The 15411-nt window shown below is 37.2% G+C and overlaps 3 protein-coding genes across 6 annotated transcripts; all 3 read right to left on the bottom strand.

Moving 5' to 3' along the window:
• Positions 1–912: 912 nt before the first annotated feature.
• Positions 913–12285, bottom strand: LOC107671205 (GTPase IMAP family member 4-like). Of its 4 annotated transcripts, XM_016464111.1 has the most exons (3): positions 4836–5007; positions 2022–2860; positions 913–1332 (listed from the first exon to the last, which is right to left on the bottom strand). In XM_016464111.1, the coding sequence occupies exons 1-3, from the start codon at positions 4849–4851 to the stop codon at positions 1300–1302; spliced, it is 888 nt and encodes a 295-aa protein (XP_016319597.1). In that variant the 5' UTR covers positions 4852–5007; the 3' UTR covers positions 913–1299. The 4 variants fall into 4 exon arrangements, with proteins under 4 accessions (XP_016319597.1, XP_016319587.1, XP_016319604.1 ...); XM_016464101.1 differs by lacking the exon at positions 913–1332 and having other exon boundaries at positions 1403–2860; XM_016464118.1 differs by lacking the exons at positions 913–1332; positions 2022–2860 and adding an exon at positions 2872–4022 and having other exon boundaries at positions 4836–5002.
• Positions 6060–7797, bottom strand: LOC107671229 (GTPase IMAP family member 4-like). The gene is made up of 2 exons (XM_016464133.1): positions 6833–7797; positions 6060–6143 (listed from the first exon to the last, which is right to left on the bottom strand). Exons 1-2 carry the CDS (start codon positions 7649–7651, stop codon positions 6111–6113), a joined length of 852 nt encoding a protein of 283 aa, XP_016319619.1. The 5' UTR covers positions 7652–7797; the 3' UTR covers positions 6060–6110.
• Positions 7873–8861, bottom strand: LOC107671235 (GTPase IMAP family member 4-like). Its single transcript, XM_016464137.1, has one exon. It carries the CDS (start codon positions 8826–8828, stop codon positions 8043–8045), a length of 786 nt encoding a protein of 261 aa, XP_016319623.1. The 5' UTR covers positions 8829–8861; the 3' UTR covers positions 7873–8042.
• Positions 12286–15411: the final 3126 nt, after the last annotated feature.

The following is a 15411-nucleotide window of genomic DNA, read 5'->3' on the forward strand; positions in this document are numbered from 1 at the left end:
GCGTGGACGTGCATTGTCTACGCCGGGCATAGTTGCGCCTGATCGTAGTTTCAGTTGGTGCAACAGGTGTAAGTAATTATCGTAAAGCTGGACATTGCAAAGCCCAGCGTAGGGCTTACACCCAGTTTTTTTATGTCTAGCTGGTGCAACCGTCCCCAGGGCTCTAATCGGGGTGTAGAGCACCTTAGGAACGTATCCCTGCCTTGGTTTTAGGATGACTTTGGAGTCGTTAGGCCCAAACTCAAGACAGGCAGGACTTACTGAGAGAGCCTGCAAGTCACCTACTCATTTAACCGATGCTAAAGCCAGTAGCAGAGCGGTTTTTAACGACAGGGTTTTCAAGTTTGCAGACTGTAGTGGCTCAAAGGGGGAGCCCTTGAGGGCTCTCAGGACCGTGGGCAGGTCCCACACAGGGACCGGGTGGGACCGGTACGGATTGAGCCTCCTGGATCCTCTCAGGAAACGGACAACTAAGTTGTTCTGGCCCACAGACTGTCCGGCTATAGGAGCATTGAAAGGAAGCGGCCCTTGTTCAACAGCTCTTGTAGGTAGGACAATATCACTGATATGTCACATGAAACTGGGTCTTCGCCGCGGGTTGTGCACCAGGCGGAAAAGACTGACCACTTAAGGGCATAGAGGCCTCTCGTAGACGAGGCTCTAGCCTGTGAGATAGTATTCAAGACGCTCTCAGGGAGATCTGATGTATCTGTACTTTTACTCCACTATTTTCCTCCATTTGTGCTCATTACATGCTTATTTTAATTTTATTTTTATCCATCAACGTGACTGGATAGAGAGTAATAGGTCTCGTGACTTTCGTCAAATCAAATTGTGCATAGAAAACTTTAACCGCCAACTGTTTATCATGGCTGCTGGAAGCGCATTCTTCAAGCATTTGAACATTTCTACCCTCAAACTTTTCTCCATGTGTAAACAAAATTATGGCGTGCTCACTTGCATCTTCTCCAAAGATCTTGAGAAAGATGTCCACGGTGTCTCTGTCCTCTTTTGTGAAGCGACCAGGCTGAAGCACCAGTAAGAAGACGTGTGGACCGGGAGCAGAAAGGGGAATACACAGCTTAATTCTGCTGACCATCTCCTCTATAGTAAAGCTGGGGTCAAACAGTCCTGTTGTGTCAATAACAGCAACCTTTGTGCTGTTCACATTCTTTGTAGCTTTCCAGCAAACCTTTGTCACAGACGATGATGACAAATTCACTTTAAAAAACTTTTCACCAAGAATAGTGTTTCCAGTGGCACTTTTTCCAACTCCAGTTTTTCCCAAAAGAACTATCCTCAGCTCTTCACATGGATTCTGCTGCTCTGGCACTGTTTAAAAGCAATGAAAATATAAATTGTATTACTGCATAATGTAATGTTACATCATTTACATGTATATAAAGTCTGACTCTGAAACTAATATCTGTTGAAAATGTTATTCTTCAAGGAGGTTATGTGCCTATGTTTTATACATTTATTTTTTCTTGATAACAAAATTGTTAAATGTGTTCAAGATCACAATGTTCACTGCCGTGTCTTTCAATGAATGTCAGTTGGAGATTTTCAAACTTTAATCAAGTTTGCACCTTGAAAAAATAACTAATGAGAATAACTGCCTTTAATTCCACGTTTCAAGCACAGCCAAACTCAATCAAAAAAATCATAACATAATAATCTATAATGACAAACTTTCTGTTCAGTTTTTTATTTAATAACAAACAATGTTTACACCAGAGTCATTCAAATTTCGACACACCGTTTCCATCAACTAGTTTCTACATTTTCAGATTCATGTGTTTTATAGAAGACAACTGCATATAGTGAATATGCATGCTTTCTTCCAAACAGGCAATGTTTCAAATTCACATTTGTGTACCTACATTTCAAAGTGTTCTGTAATCTCTCAACTGTCTCATTGAAACAATTAGTGTACCTGCTGTATTGCTATCATTGAGTAACTATTTTTTCATCAGCTTCTTCATAATAAAAAACAGTGGTACTAAACCAATTAAATATACCTTCTTGTTGTCCTTGTTGAACAGGCTGTGCAACATTTCCCAAAATGTTTCACTTTGAGTAACATCTGCTTCCACCTTTGTTACTATCTCATCACTTGGGACACTTGGGGCACTCAGAGGACACTCTGGGATTTTACTCTGTGTTGTTGTCTTAGTAAATGCTGCATACATCAACAGAGCTGCAGCGGCAGCAGTCGCAGCAGCAACAATGTAGAAGTGGCGTGTATTCCAGGACTTTCCCTGCTCCTTGTTTGTCCTAACATAATATTTTTTGTTTCTCTTTCCCAACTGACTGTCCACTTTCTCAAAGAGCTCACTGACCTGACATGTGTTTTCTCTGTCAGTATTATTGAACACATGATACTGTGAGCCACATTTTTGGATCAGTTTCTGCAGGTTTTTATCCTCCCTTACAAACTCATCTACACTTTTATTCTTAAGTTTGTCTCCATATGTAAAAAGCACTATTGTGAACAAATTCACATTTGAGCACAACATCTTCTGGAGAGTGTCCATCACACGTCTTTCTTGCTCAGTGAAGCGACCCAACTGAATAACGAGGAGAAAAGCATGGGGTCCGGGTTCACACAGAGTCAAGGATCTTTCCAGCTCCTGCTCTACAATTGTATTAGAAGCATCACTGTTTAATAAGCCAGGAGTGTCCACAACAGTCACTTTCCTCCCACAGACAACAGCATCCCTCCGTTCACTTGTGGATGTGAGAGAAGTGGCGCTGAGGTCTGAGAGAAACTCTTCTCGGCCCAGAATGGTGTTTCCTGCTGCACTCTTCCCAACCCCCTGAAGGCCGACCAGAACCATTCGAAGGTGCTCCTTCACTCCTGGAAAAATGGAACTTCATTTGTTCAAAAAGAAACTACTTTATATATTAACAAACACACAATGTTACACAAGCAATGAACATATAAGCATATGCTTAAGGCATTACATATCTTAAAAAAACAAACATTTTTTACTAAATTATTTTTATTAATATCACATTTACATTATAATTATGCATTGCAGCACTAAAAGAAACTATAGTGATCCAAAATATTTTTTTTCCATTGCTATAGCATTGAATGTATAGACAGTACAAAATGTGGTATAAAGTATAAAATATGGAACAGTAAGTGCTATTGTCATTTCTTTCTCAATAATTGTGCTAATCAATGACAGTTCAATAACTGATTAAGCAATCAGAAAGCTTGTCTCATTGAAGAGGGCAGGTTTTCACAACAACAGCAGCAGCAACAGCACCTCCTGCCACTGCCAAACCAGCTTTCAGAAACGTATTGTTTCTTTCCGCTCTGTCTCTCGCTTCCTGTTCACTCATTTGTTGTTGCAGCATAAGTCTTTCTTTTTCTTTCTCTATTGCTCTCTCAGCTGCCTGAAGCATTTCGTTTGTGTAATACTCTTCACCATTTACAGTCACAAGCTGGTCTATCTGTTCAAACAGCATGTTGACTTGGTTTGGATCATGTGTGTCGTTGTTAAAAACATGGTATCGCCCACTTGTAGCTTTGATGAAGTTCAGCAGATCAGGACTGTCTTTAACAAACTCATGGATGCTTTTCTGTCCACGCTTCAACTTGTCGCCATGAGTGAACAGCACCATGGTGTATTTTGATGCTTGTTCACCAAAGATTTTCTGAATTTGCTCCACAGTATTTTTTTCCTCTGCTGTAAATCTCCCAAGCTGCACAACCACGAGAAAAACATGAGGGCCTGGCGCCGAGAGCGATATGCACAGTTTTATTTTTGCATCAATCACAGTATTTTCCTCTTTTGTGTCAAACAAGCCTGGAGTGTCAATAACGGCCACTTTGTGCTGATTAACATTTCTTCTGGCTTTATCACATTCTTTGGTCACAGAGGAGGAGGACAGTTCTGAATTAAACTTGTTTTCTCCCAGGATGGTATTTGCTGCTGCAGTCTTTCCTACTCCAGTTTTTCCAATCAGCACAATTCTTATTTCATCACTGCTCTTCAGATTCATCTGCACTGTTAAAGGACAAGGATATTATTACATCTGTATTACTTATTAAGGGTTGGAGGGACTTTTTCTCTGTTAAAAGGAGGGAAAATAGTTACAGACCTTTAATTTAACTGCAATAAAAATCAGTATTTTTGTGGACAATTCAGTGGTGTATAGCACCCATTGTTAAAATTTTTGCAAATCCTTTCTTTATGTGTTTTTATCACGTCTCTTGACCCTGCTGATTAACTAACAATATTGGAACTGGGAATGTTCCGGAGATACAATTTTTAGTTCCACTTGAGATTCCTGAAATTTCGAAACCTATTCTAACAGAAAACTTTTAAAATGTTGTAGATGAGTGTTTATAATGATATTCATTATGCCATGAATTCTTTACCACATGAGTGTCAAACAATTGGTGCATTCTATGCATTACAACCAGATATTTTGTGATCTTCAGTTTCACAATCATAAGGAAAACAGCCACCACCATTGTACAGTATATTACATGACATAAAAACCTTGCTTTTGGATAAAGATTTTATTTTGTATTATTTTATCATCATCATAAAATTAATACATGAAATGCTCTACTACACAATTTACAAAATTGTGGCAGTCTTTTCCCATTGCAGCTCTAATATGCTAATATCCTTTAATTAATTGTTGCTGTCTATTTATTTCAGTGCTCTTCTGCATTGCTACACATTTGAATGCCCAGAATAAACTACTGTAATATACTATATTTAAATGTTATAGTATTAAAATGTATGTAAAATATTATTATTACATATGTAAAAACTTTACAGGGATGTGAAGACAAAATAAAGTTTTACCTTTTTCGGTTTCCATAGTTTTGAAGAAATGGATGGGTGTAGGTATATTTGTAGAAGTTTTTTTTGTTGTTGTTGTTGTTGCACTCTGCTGAAGACTTTCTGTCCTATGGAAAAGTAAATAGCCCAGGCTTTTTATATTCTGCCTATTTTAGCCCTCCCATATCCAGATAAATGTTGCAAATATGCAAGCATGCTGGGTGAGTCAGTCTTCAGAATGAGGTGTGGCGGTAAGGTTGGCATCAGAAAATCAGGTCACAACAAGTAGGATAAAAACCTTGGCACAACACAGTTTTCCACATCAAGCGCCGAGTTTTGATACATGGTTACAGTATAGCCTAGGGCATCAACACAGCCTGAGATGACCCTGTCTGACTTCTTTAAATGTGTGTTTTAACATACGCCTTTGAAAAACAAACTTTGTAAATTTGCCAGTGACACATTCCATCACAAAATTCCCATCCATTTTAGATAAATGCACACTTCAACCTGTTCTACTGAGTTAAAGGGTAAATGAGGGCAGTGGAGTCACATAATCCCTGACAAAAAGACTTTTTTCCAGTAATTTTTGTTCTAAGTAAAACTTAAAATAGATTTTACAGAGGAATGTTGCTGGAATGTGCAAATTCTTTTCAATACAAATGGCTTATGCAAACATGAGACCTCATTTAAACTCTTTCTCTTTTATCTGGGATCTAAACAGCCCTATCATTTGTAGTGTGGATTGTTCTTCTTCCTAGATTTGGTAGGAAATTTCACGTTTCCATCGCTTTGTATCATGTGCCACAGTATATATCACTAATTTTAGTTTCTAAAGAAGAGCCATGTACAACCATCAGTGAATAGCTTTTTTTTGCAAGAGAAATACAAACTACACCAACAATGTAGATGTTGAAACACCTGTGCAATATTTGTGTGCAATATATATTTCTGTTGGCGATTTTTCAAAATATATTCTTTTATGTTTCACATAGGTTTGGAGTGACATGATGGCGAGTAAATGAGGTAAACTATTCCTTAAAGTTATTTTTGTTAAATCCCAGGAACTGGAAATATACAGTTTGAGATTTGAGAACTGGGATTTGTGTAAAAACTATTGAAACTATTAAAAAATTGTAAAAACTATATAAAAAAAATAACATTCATAGTTATATTAAATCTTCCAGCAAACCTTTGTCACAGACGATGATGACAAATTCACTTTAAAAAACTTTTCACCGAGAATAGTGTTTCCAGTGGCACTTTTTCCAACTCCAGTTTTTCCCAAAAGAACTATCCTCAGCTCTTCACATGGATTCTGCTGCTCTGGCACTGTTTAAAAGCAATGAAAATATAAATTGTATTACTGCATAATGTAATGTTACATCATTTACATGTATATAAAGTCTGACTCTGAAACTAATATCTGTTGAAAATGTTATTCTTCAAGGAGGTTATGTGCCTATGTTTTATACATTTATTTTTTCTTGATAACAAAATTGTTAAATGTGTTCAAGATCACAATGTTCACTGCCGTGTCTTTCAATGAATGTCAGTTGGAGATTTTCAAACTTTAATCAAGTTTGCACCTTGAAAAAATAACTAATGAGAATAACTGCCTTTAATTCCACGTTTCAAGCACAGCCAAACTCAATCAAAAAAATCATAACATAATAATCTATAATGACAAACTTTCTGTTCAGTTTTTTATTTAATAACAAACAATGTTTACACCAGAGTCATTCAAATTTCGACACACCGTTTCCATCAACTAGTTTCTACATTTTCAGATTCATGTGTTTTATAGAAGACAACTGCATATAGTGAATATGCATGCTTTCTTCCAAACAGGCAATGTTTCAAATTCACATTTGTGTACCTACATTTCAAAGTGTTCTGTAATCTCTCAACTGTCTCATTGAAACAATTAGTGTACCTGCTGTATTGCTATCATTGAGTAACTATTTTTTCATCAGCTTCTTCATAATAAAAAACAGTGGTACTAAACCAATTAAATATACCTTCTTGTTGTCCTTGTTGAACAGGCTGTGCAACATTTCCCAAAATGTTTCACTTTGAGTAACATCTGCTTCCACCTTTGTTACTATCTCATCACTTGGGACACTTGGGGCACTCAGAGGACACTCTGGGATTTTACTCTGTGTTGTTGTCTTAGTAAATGCTGCATACATCAACAGAGCTGCAGCGGCAGCAGTCGCAGCAGCAACAATGTAGAAGTGGCGTGTATTCCAGGACTTTCCCTGCTCCTTGTTTGTCCTAACATAATATTTTTTGTTTCTCTTTCCCAACTGACTGTCCACTTTCTCAAAGAGCTCACTGACCTGACATGTGTTTTCTCTGTCAGTATTATTGAACACATGATACTGTGAGCCACATTTTTGGATCAGTTTCTGCAGGTTTTTATCCTCCCTTACAAACTCATCTACACTTTTATTCTTAAGTTTGTCTCCATATGTAAAAAGCACTATTGTGAACAAATTCACATTTGAGCACAACATCTTCTGGAGAGTGTCCATCACACGTCTTTCTTGCTCAGTGAAGCGACCCAACTGAATAACGAGGAGAAAAGCATGGGGTCCGGGTTCACACAGAGTCAAGGATCTTTCCAGCTCCTGCTCTACAATTGTATTAGAAGCATCACTGTTTAATAAGCCAGGAGTGTCCACAACAGTCACTTTCCTCCCACAGACAACAGCATCCCTCCGTTCACTTGTGGATGTGAGAGAAGTGGCGCTGAGGTCTGAGAGAAACTCTTCTCGGCCCAGAATGGTGTTTCCTGCTGCACTCTTCCCAACCCCCTGAAGGCCGACCAGAACCATTCGAAGGTGCTCCTTCACTCCTGGAAAAATGGAACTTCATTTGTTCAAAAAGAAACTACTTTATATATTAACAAACACACAATGTTACACAAGCAATGAACATATAAGCATATGCTTAAGGCATTACATATCTTAAAAAAACAAACATTTTTTACTAAATTATTTTTATTAATATCACATTTACATTATAATTATGCATTGCAGCACTAAAAGAAACTATAGTGATCCAAAATATTTTTTTTCCATTGCTATAGCATTGAATGTATAGACAGTACAAAATGTGGTATAAAGTATAAAATATGGAACAGTAAGTGCTATTGTCATTTCTTTCTCAATAATTGTGCTAATCAATGACAGTTCAATAACTGATTAAGCAATCAGAAAGCTTGTCTCATTGAAGAGGGCAGGTTTTCACAACAACAGCAGCAGCAACAGCACCTCCTGCCACTGCCAAACCAGCTTTCAGAAACGTATTGTTTCTTTCCGCTCTGTCTCTCGCTTCCTGTTCACTCATTTGTTGTTGCAGCATAAGTCTTTCTTTTTCTTTCTCTATTGCTCTCTCAGCTGCCTGAAGCATTTCGTTTGTGTAATACTCTTCACCATTTACAGTCACAAGCTGGTCTATCTGTTCAAACAGCATGTTGACTTGGTTTGGATCATGTGTGTCGTTGTTAAAAACATGGTATCGCCCACTTGTAGCTTTGATGAAGTTCAGCAGATCAGGACTGTCTTTAACAAACTCATGGATGCTTTTCTGTCCACGCTTCAACTTGTCGCCATGAGTGAACAGCACCATGGTGTATTTTGATGCTTGTTCACCAAAGATTTTCTGAATTTGCTCCACAGTATTTTTTTCCTCTGCTGTAAATCTCCCAAGCTGCACAACCACGAGAAAAACATGAGGGCCTGGCGCCGAGAGCGATATGCACAGTTTTATTTTTGCATCAATCACAGTATTTTCCTCTTTTGTGTCAAACAAGCCTGGAGTGTCAATAACGGCCACTTTGTGCTGATTAACATTTCTTCTGGCTTTATCACATTCTTTGGTCACAGAGGAGGAGGACAGTTCTGAATTAAACTTGTTTTCTCCCAGGATGGTATTTGCTGCTGCAGTCTTTCCTACTCCAGTTTTTCCAATCAGCACAATTCTTATTTCATCACTGCTCTTCAGATTCATCTGCACTGTTAAAGGACAAGGATATTATTACATCTGTATTACTTATTAAGGGTTGGAGGGACTTTTTCTCTGTTAAAAGGAGGGAAAATAGTTACAGACCTTTAATTTAACTGCAATAAAAATCAGTATTTTTGTGGACAATTCAGTGGTGTATAGCACCCATTGTTAAAATTTTTGCAAATCCTTTCTTTATGTGTTTTTATCACGTCTCTTGACCCTGCTGATTAACTAACAATATTGGAACTGGGAATGTTCCGGAGATACAATTTTTAGTTCCACTTGAGATTCCTGAAATTTCGAAACCTATTCTAACAGAAAACTTTTAAAATGTTGTAGATGAGTGTTTATAATGATATTCATTATGCCATGAATTCTTTACCACATGAGTGTCAAACAATTGGTTTTACTTGAGTATATTTTTTCAGTACTCTTTCCACCACTGCCTGGCATTAATATCCTTTTTTTTTTGGCGACCAGATCACACATGGTCAGTGCTAAATTCGGGTGTAAACAGGGTCTAAAACATTTTCTGATTGGATTCCTGAAACCAGGCAGTCATTTGGTACAATAAAATGTAATTTAATGAGATGTACTGCATAAGTTTGAATGTGGTACAATGATATACACACACACACACACACACACACACACACATATGTGTGTTCAACACATACAATATATAGGTGTTCAACAAGTACAAACCATTCACTGATTTTGTCCAAGTTTTCTCATAATGAACTTTTCAAGAGTAGTAAACAGAAACTCTGTGATTATTTTGAGAAATGTGTTGTTTCTCTCTGCTTTCTCTCTTGCCTCCCTCTCTTTTCTTTCCCACAGCTCTGTTATGGCCTGATTCAGAGCCTCTGCTTCATATTTGATTTTCAGATCCTCCAGTTCTTTGCTTCTCTGCTCTTCATTTTCCATTAAGATTCGCTGTTTTTCCTCTTGAATTGTGATCTCTGCCTTCTCAAGCATTTCATTGGTATAAAAGTGCCCTCTATTCTCAGAAATCATCTTGTGCATTTTTTCAAAAAGTTGCTCAACCTGCATGGTATCTTTGTTCTCATTATTAAAAACATGATATCGCTTCTGGCAATGCTCAAAGAGTGTCTTTAAATCAGGATTGCCAGCGACAAACTCTTGAACATTTCTACCCTCAAACAGACAACAGCATCCCTCCGTTCACTTGTGGATGTGAGAGAAGTGGCGCTGAGGTCTGAGAGAAACTCTTCTCGGCCCAGAATGGTGTTTCCTGCTGCACTCTTCCCAACCCCCTGAAGGCCGACCAGAACCATTCGAAGGTGCTCCTTCACTCCTGGAAAAATGGAACTTCATTTGTTCAAAAAGAAACTACTTTATATATTAACAAACACACAATGTTACACAAGCAATGAACATATAAGCATATGCTTAAGGCATTACATATCTTAAAAAAACAAACATTTTTTACTAAATTATTTTTATTAATATCACATTTACATTATAATTATGCATTGCAGCACTAAAAGAAACTATAGTGATCCAAAATATTTTTTTTCCATTGCTATAGCATTGAATGTATAGACAGTACAAAATGTGGTATAAAGTATAAAATATGGAACAGTAAGTGCTATTGTCATTTCTTTCTCAATAATTGTGCTAATCAATGACAGTTCAATAACTGATTAAGCAATCAGAAAGCTTGTCTCATTGAAGAGGGCAGGTTTTCACAACAACAGCAGCAGCAACAGCACCTCCTGCCACTGCCAAACCAGCTTTCAGAAACGTATTGTTTCTTTCCGCTCTGTCTCTCGCTTCCTGTTCACTCATTTGTTGTTGCAGCATAAGTCTTTCTTTTTCTTTCTCTATTGCTCTCTCAGCTGCCTGAAGCATTTCGTTTGTGTAATACTCTTCACCATTTACAGTCACAAGCTGGTCTATCTGTTCAAACAGCATGTTGACTTGGTTTGGATCATGTGTGTCGTTGTTAAAAACATGGTATCGCCCACTTGTAGCTTTGATGAAGTTCAGCAGATCAGGACTGTCTTTAACAAACTCATGGATGCTTTTCTGTCCACGCTTCAACTTGTCGCCATGAGTGAACAGCACCATGGTGTATTTTGATGCTTGTTCACCAAAGATTTTCTGAATTTGCTCCACAGTATTTTTTTCCTCTGCTGTAAATCTCCCAAGCTGCACAACCACGAGAAAAACATGAGGGCCTGGCGCCGAGAGCGATATGCACAGTTTTATTTTTGCATCAATCACAGTATTTTCCTCTTTTGTGTCAAACAAGCCTGGAGTGTCAATAACGGCCACTTTGTGCTGATTAACATTTCTTCTGGCTTTATCACATTCTTTGGTCACAGAGGAGGAGGACAGTTCTGAATTAAACTTGTTTTCTCCCAGGATGGTATTTGCTGCTGCAGTCTTTCCTACTCCAGTTTTTCCAATCAGCACAATTCTTATTTCATCACTGCTCTTCAGATTCATCTGCACTGTTAAAGGACAAGGATATTATTACATCTGTATTACTTATTAAGGGTTGGAGGGACTTTTTCTCTGTTAAAAGGAGGGAAAATAGTTACAGACCTTTAATTTAACTGCAATAAAAATCAGTATTTTTGTGGACAATTCAGTGGTGTATAGCACCCATTGTTAAAATTTTTGCAAATCCTTTCTTTATGTGTTTTTATCACGTCTCTTGACCCTGCTGATTAACTAACAATATTGGAACTGGGAATGTTCCGGAGATACAATTTTTAGTTCCACTTGAGATTCCTGAAATTTCGAAACCTATTCTAACAGAAAACTTTTAAAATGTTGTAGATGAGTGTTTATAATGATATTCATTATGCCATGAATTCTTTACCACATGAGTGTCAAACAATTGGTGCATTCTATGCATTACAACCAGATATTTTGTGATCTTCAGTTTCACAATCATAAGGAAAACAGCCACCACCATTGTACAGTATATTACATGACATAAAAACCTTGCTTTTGGATAAAGATTTTATTTTGTATTATTTTATCATCATCATAAAATTAATACATGAAATGCTCTACTACACAATTTACAAAATTGTGGCAGTCTTTTCCCATTGCAGCTCTAATATGCTAATATCCTTTAATTAATTGTTGCTGTCTATTTATTTCAGTGCTCTTCTGCATTGCTACACATTTGAATGCCCAGAATAAACTACTGTAATATACTATATTTAAATGTTATAGTATTAAAATGTATGTAAAATATTATTATTACATATGTAAAAACTTTACAGGGATGTGAAGACAAAATAAAGTTTTACCTTTTTCGGTTTCCATAGTTTTGAAGAAATGGATGGGTGTAGGTATATTTGTAGAAGTTTTTTTTGTTGTTGTTGTTGTTGCACTCTGCTGAAGACTTTCTGTCCTATGGAAAAGTAAATAGCCCAGGCTTTTTATATTCTGCCTATTTTAGCCCTCCCATATCCAGATAAATGTTGCAAATATGCAAGCATGCTGGGTGAGTCAGTCTTCAGAATGAGGTGTGGCGGTAAGGTTGGCATCAGAAAATCAGGTCACAACAAGTAGGATAAAAACCTTGGCACAACACAGTTTTCCACATCAAGCGCCGAGTTTTGATACATGGTTACAGTATAGCCTAGGGCATCAACACAGCCTGAGATGACCCTGTCTGACTTCTTTAAATGTGTGTTTTAACATACGCCTTTGAAAAACAAACTTTGTAAATTTGCCAGTGACACATTCCATCACAAAATTCCCATCCATTTTAGATAAATGCACACTTCAACCTGTTCTACTGAGTTAAAGGGTAAATGAGGGCAGTGGAGTCACATAATCCCTGACAAAAAGACTTTTTTCCAGTAATTTTTGTTCTAAGTAAAACTTAAAATAGATTTTACAGAGGAATGTTGCTGGAATGTGCAAATTCTTTTCAATACAAATGGCTTATGCAAACATGAGACCTCATTTAAACTCTTTCTCTTTTATCTGGGATCTAAACAGCCCTATCATTTGTAGTGTGGATTGTTCTTCTTCCTAGATTTGGTAGGAAATTTCACGTTTCCATCGCTTTGTATCATGTGCCACAGTATATATCACTAATTTTAGTTTCTAAAGAAGAGCCATGTACAACCATCAGTGAATAGCTTTTTTTTGCAAGAGAAATACAAACTACACCAACAATGTAGATGTTGAAACACCTGTGCAATATTTGTGTGCAATATATATTTCTGTTGGCGATTTTTCAAAATATATTCTTTTATGTTTCACATAGGTTTGGAGTGACATGATGGCGAGTAAATGAGGTAAACTATTCCTTAAAGTTATTTTTGTTAAATCCCAGGAACTGGAAATATACAGTTTGAGATTTGAGAACTGGGATTTGTGTAAAAACTATTGAAACTATTAAAAAATTGTAAAAACTATATAAAAAAAATAACATTCATAGTTATATTAAATCAACCTAAACTAATTCTGCTGGAATTAAATAAACAGCAAAATAGATCCATTGAAACAAAATAGTCAATGTAATTTAATGAGTAAATATTCCACTAAATTATTTAAATGAGAGACAACTGAGACAGCAAATCGTTTTCCATTTAGAATTTGCATTATAGCCTACAATAACATTCCTCAAGAAAATTAGAGAGTGGTTTCAGAAAAAAAAGCACACGCAAGCACAGTACATTATCCTCTAAAGGATTCATTACTTATTATGTAAAACATCTGTAATTCATGGAAACACAAAGAACAACAACAGATTCATAAATGATGCTGTTTCACAATGTTGCACTGCCCTACATGACTAAATGTTTGGAGGCATCAGGTGACAGAAAGACAACAGAAAAATCTTTGAGCATGCAAGTGTCATTTGATGCTCCTCCCCTTCACACATTCAGGTATAAAGAACAGTGGGGAAAAAAGAAAGTTGAAACTAAAATAAAGCTACAATGCAATGAAAGGTATGGGTTCAATTTACAGATTTATAGAAATTAACATTATAGCATTGCAAATACCATGTTTATTGTTACATGTTAATTAAATGACACAGTTCTAGAAATAAACTACAAATAATTCAAATGCATCATATTAATATCTGGTTAACACATATTTGAAACCACAGGAAAACACAACCAGTCTAAAGGACATTAATCCATTGCATCCAAGACCTGGTTTTGGTTCTTCTTTGATGCTATTGCAGTTGGTTTACGGGTAATTACCACTATCACTATGAAAATATCATTGCTTGTTGTTTTGACTCTGCTCAAGAATAGCTTGAATGTTAGTGAAACAAAATAGCTTTGTGGTTAGCGTTGTTGCTAGGCCTCAAACTATAAATCAGTCTTACAGTCTTTCTGTGATCATTTGCATTATGAAAATCCCTTAGGCACTGATGGAATATTCCAAATATGCTGTTTGGAAAGAAGACTGTCCTTTCAACTGTCAGAGAAGCAAAAGCTTGTACTGTGTTATTCCTGCTGTGCAGTACTTTCTGAGCTGTGTACAATGAATATACTTACTGTCAATTAGTCTTCAGGCTCACAAACTTAAACAATTGTGATTAATTGTGACTTGATTATTTACATATTTACAAAACAATGAACAGGATGCCTAACTTAATAGGAAATTAAAAAAAAAAATACAAGGTGGAACTTTGGATGGTGCTTCAGACTGAGGACCCTATTTTAATGATCTAAGTCTAAAGCAGGTGCACTTAGGACATTTCCGAATCCACTTTTGTTAGTTTAACAATGGGAAAAACAGTCGGCGTGCCCAGCGCATGGTCTAAAAGTGTTGTCCATATTCTCTTAAAGGGGTCATATGATGCGATTTCAAGTTTTCCTTTCTCTTTGGAGTGTTAAAAGCTGTTCATTAAAGGTGCAATAGGTGATTGTCTTCAGAAAGATTTTTTGCTATGCTGGTTGAAAGTCTCTTCACATCCAGATAACAATCATTAAGGTAAGTGGTCTAAATGTATTTGTCTGTATTTATATATTCTGTGGAAGGCGTGGAAATGTTCGTCCAGTCAAAACGCTCGGTCCGAGCGTTTTAAAATGCTTTCCTACCTGCCTGTCAACATATGTATTAGCATACCTCTGCGCACCCGGTTCGCGCAGACAGGGTACGTCATCAGCGCGTTCATGCACGCTGTGCTGACAGAGCGAGAATGGCAGACAAACATCAACAACCTGATCTTCCTTCCTGGTATTGTAGTACTTTTAAAGTTTTCTCACCGGTGAATGACACATGATTGTAGCCCAGCGGTTAATCCAGTCCTCACGCCAGCTCGTTAGAAGTAAGCTATGTGCATGAACTGTGTTCTGATCGATATGATCCCTACACAGTGTTCATTGCTCCCTCCTCCCTGAGCAGGGGAAATCCGTTGAAGTTTACTTCACTTTGGAACATGGGCTGGAATTGGGAACCGCTGATGTAGCCTATTGTAGTAATGTTGTCTCTGGTACTCTGGTCTGTGAGCGTAAATGCGTTCAGGGGGCGTGACTTTGGACGGCGATTGCAGGGAGGGTGGGACGTTCGCTTTCAGTGCTATCAGGCTAAAGTTAGCATTTTCCAAGATCTCCTACTGCACCTTTAA

The sequence above is a fragment of the Sinocyclocheilus anshuiensis genome, unplaced genomic scaffold (genome assembly GCF_001515605.1).
Source record: "Sinocyclocheilus anshuiensis isolate Anshui unplaced genomic scaffold, SAMN03320099.WGS_v1.1 scaffold145, whole genome shotgun sequence".
NCBI classification, from domain to species: Eukaryota; Metazoa; Chordata; class Actinopteri; order Cypriniformes; family Cyprinidae; genus Sinocyclocheilus; species Sinocyclocheilus anshuiensis.

Excerpts from the sequence above, each read along its gene's own strand:
- LOC107671229 (XM_016464133.1), bottom strand. The coding sequence starts at position 7,651 with ATGGTTCTGGTCGGCCTTCAGGGGGTTGGGAAGAGTGCAGCAGGAAAC. Across the intron at positions 6,144-6,832 it reads TCAACAAGGACAACAAGAAG|TGCCAGAGCAGCAGAATCCA; the intron begins GTATATTTAATT and ends GCTTTTAAACAG.
- LOC107671235 (XM_016464137.1), bottom strand. The coding sequence starts at position 8,828 with ATGAATCTGAAGAGCAGTGATGAAATAAGAATTGTGCTGATTGGAAAA.